Raw genomic sequence first — 10583 nt, 5'->3', positions numbered from 1 at the left:
CGTAACTTGGCACTGAAGAATCCAGCGAGTAACAGCTTGCCATGCCCGCGTAACGTATAATGTAGCGCCAATGCCACGTTTCTTGACTGACCCATCAGTGACTATCCAAAGTTGGTCTGTAGGTCTAGGAAGGACAATTGACTTGTTTGAATTTAGTGCTGACTGAGTGTTTTGAAAATGTTTAAGTGAGGCTTCATCCCAAACGATTTTGTCTGAAGAGTTCCCACCAGCTGTAATGTTTGTCGAGTGGAGCTATCAATTGCGAAAAACCAGGTAGAACACGACCAACAACACCTTGTAAGCGCCAATGTATGATCGTAACCCATGGACAGTTTGAGAAGGTGGACAAGCCGAAAGAGAAGCTATACGATGGGGGCTTGCTGAAAATTTTTCCTTGGGACTATATCCATCCAAGGATCGTAGTGGATCTTGGACATATGATGGTTTTTGTGGGCTTCAGTTTCAAGTTGTTTTTTCTGTAAAGCATCTAATACACGGGTCCAATTGGCAAGGAGTTCGTCTGTAGTGTTTCCACCGATGTACAAATCATCTTTAAGTTTTCGCCACAACACCTTCTTGCAATAAATCACCTAGCACACGACACATGAGTTCTTCCAATGCTATTTCTGAGCCTGGCATACCCATGGCACATCTTGTATAAACGCGTATGCCTTTGTAAGGTGTCGCTTCTCCGCAATACTTCATGGACTCCTTCGACAAAGGAATTTGGTAGAATGCGCTTGTTAGGTCAGTTACTATTATGTATGTCCATTGACCTATTGTACGAAGTATAGTGTCTACGTCTGGCATGAGTGAAGGCTGAGGTTTAGCATAACGACCAACATCAGCAAACGCTGTGACCAACCGAAAACTCCCTGACCTTTTTTTACCAAGAAAAGAAGGTTTAAGTATTCAACTGTAATTGGAATATCTTCTGGGCGCGAAAACACTCCTTGCTGTTCTAAATCATCGAAGTGTTCTTGTAGCTCAACTAACTTATCTCTTGCATTTGAGGTAGGCGTCCTTTACGCTGAGGTGGTTGAACAGGGCCCATGTTAACAACTGCTTTGAATGGCCCCAGAAAAACCATTATATCCAGACAGAGTCTTATCAAATACACTATCATATTGCTCTAAGATGTTCTGGAAACACTGGCGAGTATTTTCAGGTAGTATAGCATCTGGGTCAACTGATACGGTATCAGAGAAATGATTATTGGTAGTTCATCTTGGCATGACAAGTACGAACCAGGGTGTGTCTTGAAAGTCTTGAGCTTTTGTATCATAAGAGTCAACAGTGTGGCGAGCTTGACAAACATGTTCATTTTTATGAACATGGATGGGATTGGTGTTGAATTCAGTAGTCTTACTTTACCAGACACTGCTTCAATAACTTGTAAGTGGCCATTGTTTGTTACTGGATGCTCCGAACTTGGGCTCTATGGCAAGTGTGCCATCTGGATCAATGTTGTCTGGCAAAGTGACCTCCAGGTAAGATCCGGCCAATGTAAATTGAAGACATATTGAACTTGACCTAAGGACAAAAGCTTGGTCCTTCGAAAACTGTGAGAAACCGAGTCAGGTACCTTGGTGCAATAAAAACATGTATCGAACCATGAATAAAATTTGTTGCTTTGTCAGGTTAACCCAATAAGTATTTGTTGCCATGAAAGGTATTCCACCAAGTAAATCCACATTAATTTTTCAACCACTAATGCCTCAACAGTTAAACTCGTTCGCACAAGTAAAGAACTATAATGTTGTCTCGCCAGCCACCTTTAATGGGGTGGAAACATCTGCCTGGAGTGCACGTTGATTTGGCTTTTGCTTAATAGGTATCCCTATAGTGTGAAAACAGGAGCAATTTTCAACATGTTGATTTTGCTCCAGTATCTTTGGGTAAATTCAGAAAAAAGTTTTATAAAATTTTTTTAAGTTGGAGACTGTTTTTGGTGCTTACAGTTATAAGTAGCACGAATGTAAACCATAGCTTGAGATTGTGATTGTCATCTTCGTAAGTCTTTGATCGATTTCCGGACCCCCCGCAGTTTTCGTTCGAACGTTTGACGAACACTTGAAAGATAACGCTTGTCTTCCTCAGTAAAGAATTTGCATTTGCCTGAGAAAATGATTGAATGATTTGGCCAGCTTTTTACTAAGGGGACAGAAGGGTGGAGAGAAGATTTTGATCGAATTTCCGTTGTCTTTTAGAACCCTTTAAAAGCAGAACGCATGACTTTTGCATCAGCTACGGCATGTATTTCGTTAGCAAACTGTCTAAAGCGAGGAGAAATTTGGGCTTAAGTGTGGCTTAAAGTCCTTGAACGGTTCTGTTCCGTTAGCGCTGTTTTAAACTAGTGCCGGCAAATTCGATTGTCTATTAATCTCAACCATGTTAATACAACCGAAGTTTTTCGACTGTTGGGGTAATCTCTTCGTCTTCATCTGGTACAGTTCGCCATATGAGATAGGCCACCATTTTCTTTAAAAGTGTTATCTTCGATAAACACTTGATAAACGCTGGTATACAAATCCCTCTGGTCTTTCTCACTGGTTGAAGTTGTATACTGTCAAAATATCCAGAAAATGTGCTCCTGTTGACTGGAATCCGAAAATGTAAACGAATTGTCTGCCAAATAGTTTTTATTGACGTTGCATTTTTTCACGATAGTGTTTACGAGACATTATTGGGCAGAAGTTTGCAATTTGCCCTAACATGAAGTTCTAGATAAATCACTTTTTGTGCAGCTGTTGCGCCTTCTTTGCCTCAGGAACTTGATTCGCCATCATCAGTAAATCCGCGTTCTGGGTTTGTGTTGTTTTTCGCTCCCACTGAAATCACTCAACTAGGAACGGTGCAAAAATTGGGATCCAGGGACAAAGTATATTGTAAATTTTGTCTCCAAGACTCGAACGATGTAATAGTTTCTTGTTTGGTCAAACACCATTGCTTGGGTGCACGTACTTGAGCCATTATTGTAAATGTTTATGTGTTTTGTCACTACGCAGTAGAGTAGAACTATCCGTTTTTTTGCACTTATTTTGACGTGAAATGTCCACAACAGTGTCCGCAAATTACTGGGTTGCAGATTGAGAGTGAGTCCTTTTCCTGCTGCCACCACGCCAGTATGGTTTAACGGTATAGAAACACACAAATATATGAGTTTTGTAGTTTATTAATATTGCCTAAAGAATCGGCAACAAATGGCGTACATGTAATACGAAGGGGAACAACTCTTTCACAATAATGTTCTGTATATGTCCGTACCATACCGTACGCTGACAAACCGTACCTGACTACACTATGGCGCTTAGAGGTAAGATCATCATAACATGAAAATACTCCTGTCTTGTCACTAGTTTGAAATCATAATAATTTGTTTAAAGACAGTTTCATTGAGTAAAAGGACATAGGCATTGTTGATTATATGCTTTTTACGTTCTATACAGATTAGGAAAATGATTATTCAACATCGTAAACAACAATTTCTAAATTCAGCAAATGCAATTAAATTATGTAATCAATCGACCCCAGTGGTCGATATTTGATCGATAGTCTGTTATAAAAGGATATATATATATGTGAGTATATGTAAAAGCAAATAGGTAATATAATTCAAATTGTGGTACGATTGCTACAAAGAGTTACAGAATCTAATTTCACCGTAAGAAACCATTTATATGTATATAACTAGCTGGCATAATGCACATTAGATTCATTTGGATATAGGTTTTGGTGAAACAATTTTTGAAATGATATATGTACGACCAAACAAAATTATAGCTATTGATGTGTATTTCACGAAAAGTGTTAAATAAAATACGCGCATGTTTCTTTGTGATCAACCTTAAGTTTTTATGTTATTTCAATTAAGAAGGTTTTGTTATTCTCTGCAATTTATTTTTTAGATAAGCTGATACATCAACTGCTGTTATAGCATTTCCCATTGTAAAGGAAGACGTGGTGAATTGTTGTAACTGTCTTGTTACCACTGAAAATAAATTGCCGCAACATAATATTTTTATATCCTTCAATTTTCTTGGAAACTATGAATAATAATTTGAATACAATATAATTTTGTTGAAAATGATAAATATTTCCTTGTTTACAAACTCTAGGCTAAACATCCAGTGGCGCACAGGATTTTGTTTACAAAGACATTTTATGATGTAACACTGTAATTTAGCTTCTCAAATAGTTTTTGCTTCAAATATAAAAATATTCTTCCTTTAATAAGAAAATAGAAAAATATTTATTTTACCATTTCCTAATTTTTAACCAAGGAATACAAACATTCCTGGGGAAAAAATTAAAGCTTAATTAACTTTGGTCCATCGAAAAAATAGCATGCAATACACCAAAAAAATAACTTCTTTAAAAGTAATTATAACCTAAACTCTAGTGAGGTTTTATCTCTATTTGGCCCAAAAACAAATCCGGCATATTACAAAACGAAAACGACGATATTAAAGAATAATTAATACTTGTTAACGGCACATACGGGATTTCAATGAGCATAATTAAGTGTTTCCTTTAGAATTCTGGCACAATATAAATGTACTACCTGTATGTATTATAAACCTTATTTGAATATTATATAAATAACACATGGGTTTGTGGGTAACAGTAAAAGTATCATCCTTAGGAAAATACTGTTACAGTATTTTTACGAGAGATGATATTTTTACTGTTACTCACAAACCCATGTGTTATTTATTTTCTTACCCCGAACAAATACTGTGATGACCTGAAATTGTCAACTAAATCTAACTGTAACAAAATTGAACTGGTGGCCATTTTAGGCAAAAAGACAACATGGTCAGATTTTATACATATGTATACTGTTACCCTGTAACAGTACACATTTCTTTGTCACATGGTACACTTGTATTAACAGTATGAATAACTCCGAGTGGCCTATGGGAAATTAACATTACACAAAAAGTGAGGGGTAATAAATAAAAAAATAAGAAGAACGTATGACTATGTATCAAACATATTGCATTGAATGCTGTATGTTTTTATGTTTTGGCCATCGTTCTTGGTTATCATCAATTTTATGTATAATAATATTTAAGTAGTTTTTTATGACATCTACTTCATAGTAGTAAATAAAAGTAAATAAAATCTTTCGAATAAATTTTAAACATTATTTTTATCACAAACAAATGTAATAACAGACAAAAAATTAAACATTTAACTCATTGTAGGCAGGAGTGCGATAACCAACTTTTCTTTCAATTTTACACAATTTTAATCATATCTTGACGGTCGGACGACCAGTATAATGAGCTTCCAATCTTTACCGTTTTATAAGCAAGAGGCTGACCACATCTGTAACGAATCACCAAGTGCGAAATAAATTGTTGCGGTGAACTTTGGGCTCGCCCAACAGTCTGGTTGAGCGACCCTTTACTTCAAATCCGTTCTAATAAATAAATAAATAAATAAATAAATAAATAAATAAATAAACGGTCGGACGACCAGTATAATGAGCTTCCAATCTTTACCGTTTTATAAGCAAGAGGCTGACCACATCTGTAACGAATCACCAAGTGCGAAATAAATTGTTGCGGTGAACTTTGGCCTCGCCTAACAATCTGGTTGAAATAAATAAATAAATAAATAAATAAATAAATAAACAACTATATGTCATTTTGTAAAATACTTAAACTTTTCATATCTTCTCAAATAACAGTGACAGTACTTTACAGTTACATAATAAAGGTCTTAACCAAAATTTAATAAATGCATGCATGTCTGTTTTTTTCTGTCTTATAAATCACAATTAGTCAATGGCAGAAATTATATTTGCCAACAGTATCGTAACTGTTACGTTTGCTTATTGAAAAAAATCTAAGGTTGCTAAAGATTAAAAGAGACTGATGACATTGTTGGAATAGTCTCGAGCCAAATGTCAATATCTTTTAAAATTTGAAAATTATTTCAAGAAATGTGTAATTTGCATTCTGCTAGAGGAAGTTTAGTCAATGACAGTCAAATGACGGTTTTTATTGACCGCTGTAAAATGTTTTGAAATATAATTTAGCTAGGATTTCTCAATGACTTTTATCACGTATTTAACAGCCTAGAACTTCTATATATAGAAACGACATGCCAGAGACTGTCAATGTGAAATTTCCATCCGCCTCTTTCAGACGCTGCGGTGGCCTTTGATATTTACAGGATAATGTGCCATGATATAATAACAGAAAAAGGTAGAAAAGGCAGTTTCATTTACAGCTTAAATGTAAGATTAAAGTTAATCAGTTTTGGTCTTGAGTGATTTATATCAGTTTCGCAACAATGAGCTTTGTTCCGGCGGGTTTGTGATAGACAAATGAATGTGAAAGTGACCTTTTTTGCGGTTTTTGTTTTGCAATTATTCAAAAATATTTAAACTATGTGTCTGCTGCAAAAAGTGTTTATCTAATTTTGGAAAAGAATACTTTCCTAATATCCGTATGAAATATATTTAAGAGCGAATGTTTCAGGCATAAAATCATTGCTAATCTTTATAATCTTTCTTAAAAAAGCAGACTAAAATATTGTTCCTCATCATTGTATTAAGTACATTTTTTCATGTGTGTTACAAACACAGACATTCTTTGTAACAAGTCTTTCGAGGATTGTCGACACGAGTTGTCATCTCATTCTCATCCAATTATCCCGACTTAGATCTACTACCATTCGTTTGTCTCTAAATAAACACAATCTCAAATTCAGATTTGGTTACGTCTTCACATACTTCATTGAATCCATATTCTTTAATAGCATAACAGTGCTGATGCACAAATAATGTCCTATCATCTAACTGAATCTTCATTGTTATTGAGCCACAAAGATTAATTTTGCTTGCATAAAGAGGTACTAAGACAACATTTATTTACATATATCAAACAAGTAATCGTTTGGAAAATGTTTTGGTTGCCAAAAAGATTAATTATAAATCTATATTGCATGTTATACTTAACTGTATTCTATCACTTCAAAACCTCGTTACACTCATTTAAATAATGTACAATATCTGTAAATACAATATGTATGACTCAAAATATGAAAAGCTGTTCGTTTATGTATTTATTGTTAAAACGTTGTTTGAGTATTTAATATATATCATTTCACGAAAGGAAATTTTGGTCTCTGAGCAATGACACAAATTGTCCAAATATTTGGCTTGGCTATTGATGGGAAAGCAAACAGAGTCTAGACATATTCAGCTTTATTAATAAATAAATGAAAATATCTGCACCAGCTTGCAAATAAAGAGTTGAATGCCATGTTATATCTTTTATATACTGATTTACATAGAGTAGATTGCTTTTATAACATAAAAGATTGTGAAAGTACGAATGGCGTTCATTTAATTTTGTTATGAAAGCACTGTAAGACGCATTGTGAGACACGGTTATGATGTGTTTACTTTATTCCTTTCCGAGTATTCTCCTTAGAAATGCATTTTTTGCTAGTCTTGAAATTCATTGTGTTAAGTGAAAGAAAACGTCTGCAGGCACATTCTTTAGAGACTAAAAAGGTCACTACCTTATATACGAGAGTCGCATCAACGTGCAGATCAACATGCATTTCTTTATTAATGGCATTAGAAAGAAAAAAAAAACTAAGTTCTGGCGAAAAAGAGGGTTTGGAAACTGAACCCTTTTCTCATTTTTGAAAACTCCTGACCCAGCCAAAGATTAAGACCAGTCGTTTTGTCTTGATTGGGATACAAGCTACGAAGTTCTATCTTTGGTCAACGTATTTGACGAAACATGATCAATGTTTAAAAGAACATAATTCTTATGAGACGTACCAGTGCATGTTCATCCATTTTGAACTTGTATTGAAACCACAGGCTGTTCAGTATCAAAATATAACAAATCAGTTTTTACCGCACTTTTTTGTTCTTTTTGGAAATGTCTATTTTACCTACTTCTTGAAATTTAATCAAGGTGCCTGAAAATTGCTATGGAATTATGGCCACAATTTCCATGCAGTTGTTTCAACCAATTGACATGGATTCATCTGCGACACAATTAAATGGACGTTCTCCGTAGTAAGTTATCGAACCTGATAAAGAAAATATCATTATATCATTATATTTATATTATATTTTGTTCTATAGTTGATGCGCTGATGTATTGATATGTGTGGTGAAGAGGAATATATCTTGCTTACAAGTAAATGCCTCGAAAACAAGCTGTAATTCAAAACAATTTCAAACCTATTTCTTTTTTAAACAACTTGTATTTCCCTTACGTTCACTTATGATACCGTTTTAGCGTAAATAATTGCATCATGCCGCGAAAACCGCAGCGAATTGGCCCTGATTTACAGAATCAATTAACTACTATATCACAGACTGAACTAAATGGCATCATCAATAGCACTTATATGACTTTACATACTAAACACGTAGATTGGTGGGAATTGTAATTGTTGCAATTATTGTAGAAAATATCACAATGACAATTCTTTGTTGACGTCATCCTAAAGTGAAGGCATGCGAAGCAAATCTCCGAAAGTCTCAAACGCTAAATGCTTTGAAACAAGTCAATATCTGAAATTACGTATATCATTAGGTCCATTTCTTGTGAGGTAAGATCATCATTACATCAAAGTACTCCTATCTAGTCACTAGTTTGAAATCATATTAATTTGCTTTAAGACTGATACTGAATAATTTTATAACAGTTTCATTGAGTAAAGAACAGAGCCATTGTTGATTATATGTTAAAGAAGTTTTATGGCGGTGCTTTTATACGTCCTATACAGAATAAAAAAACGATAATTCAACATCATAATCAATTTCTAAATTCAGCAAATTCAATGATGTAATCATTTATCTTTAGTGGTCGATATTTGATCAATAGTCTGATATAAAAGGATAATAAACTTACCTGCTTTTTCTTGAATAGTCTTGAAACCCTTTTATCTATCTTATCATTATTTTCTGTCAATAAAATGCTGTTGAATATCTGAAAGGTCAATCAATAATGAATTTTAAAATAGAAAAAAATAAGTCTATGGTGATTCTTAACTTATTTCTGTGGCCAATTCTGATAATGACGCTTCAACCTTTATAATTTGAATATCGCATATTGTCTCCTGAATTTATGAAGATTCAATAATATATACTGGTAACAGAATATCAAATACGCTGGACGGATACAAGAAAGATAATCCGCACATAACCTACGATAAAAAATACGAACGACTTTCGCCTCAAATAACTTCAATGAAGGCCAGTCGTAGTATAACATAAGAGTCGATAAACGTATCTTTATATTAATCGTCAAACAACGTCATTCATATAATATTTCCAAATCAGCTAATATTATCTGTATTTGAATGGTGAAATGGGAAAATTGGAGTTTTATGATTTCCGAATTGGCTAGTTGAACCAAACCTTTAGTGGCTCTTCATTTAAGACTCTGAAACAAAATTATAAAGCAGATTATTTTTATTTCATTTTAATTGAATAAGAAGGTGTAATGGTCACTTATGATACAGTTATCTTAATTGGAAAACCCATTCATATTTAATAAATTTTGTTTTTCCAATAAACAAAAGAACAACAACAACAGTAAACTTAAAAAAAACTACAATTATCACAGGTTAAAATCTGCTTTATGATGAAATAAATACTTTTAAGAAATATAACTTCATAAGCGTTTATTGCATAAATATAATTTGTGTCGCATAGTGACCGTTTACGGTCGCCTCGTATATTCAATCAAAGATGTTATATTTCCGATCTTTAATGAACGTTAAACAGACATTGCTGTTGTTTCTTTTTTGTATTTTTAGTTAAATCTGTCAGACCATTCCCTTCTTTAATTGTTCCAGTAATGCTACTTGTTAACTGCATAATCACTCTTAAGGTATGCCTTTTAATTTTGTCTTTTGACATCTATCTGTGGTATGTATGCAGGTTTTTGAGAATTTCATTTAACTTAGTTCCGACTATTGTTCCTTTACTTGGTGACCACGCAGTTTTTCATCAAATGGCACGAACATGTAAAAATGAAGGTTCCATGATCACCGCCTCATGAACACATCAGCGGTTGATTTCAAGTTCAAAATTTCACCATTTAAATGATGAATACTGTCGGTGTTAGAGGGCTCGGACGGCAGTTTGTGCTTACCAATGCCGTAACAGACTCAGTCAAACTGAATTAGGAAATCCATTTTTATTTTTAAAGGGAGACACAGGCAAAATTTTCATTTCTTAGTTTTGAATTTTTCATTCATTATTCTGTAAATGCCCTCAAAATGAATTAGACAGTCAAAGGAACAAAACTTTTCTCCATATAAAGAATAAAATGGTGGTTTCCTAACTTGACCCGCGTGGGTCAGGTTAGAGCGCTAGCATTTCACAATAGTTGTCAAAGTGAACTCTGGAAACGTTAAGGAACATGTCAAATGAATGACTTAGGCTTGTTACAATCATACAATATCCACAATATCTGTTATTGTAACTTCAAGGGTTTGTTCAAGTCACTTGACTTGTTTAAAAACTATTTGGTGATTCTATTGGTGTTTAAATTTTGTACAACATATATAGATATATTTATGCTTCAAAC

General features: G+C 34.0%; 1 protein-coding gene across 1 annotated transcript in view; it reads left to right on the top strand.

Moving 5' to 3' along the window:
* The first annotated feature begins 1334 nt into the window (after positions 1 to 1334).
* LOC132729237 (gamma-aminobutyric acid type B receptor subunit 2-like) overlaps positions 1335 to 10583 on the top strand; it is a 42019-nt gene continuing 32770 nt past the window's right edge. Inside the window, exon 1 of the mRNA XM_060714956.1 lies at positions 1335 to 1490. Within this exon, the coding sequence (XP_060570939.1) occupies positions 1335 to 1490 (156 nt within the window). The remainder of the gene's footprint in view (positions 1491 to 10583) is intronic.

The sequence above is a fragment of the Ruditapes philippinarum genome, unplaced genomic scaffold, assembly GCF_026571515.1.
Source record: "Ruditapes philippinarum isolate M1 unplaced genomic scaffold, ASM2657151v2 ctg5737_1_1_1_1, whole genome shotgun sequence".
In the NCBI taxonomy this organism is placed as follows: Eukaryota; Metazoa; Mollusca; class Bivalvia; order Venerida; family Veneridae; genus Ruditapes; species Ruditapes philippinarum.
The sequence above is the reverse complement of the archived record's forward strand: the minus strand, read 5'-3'. Positions and strand labels throughout refer to the sequence as shown.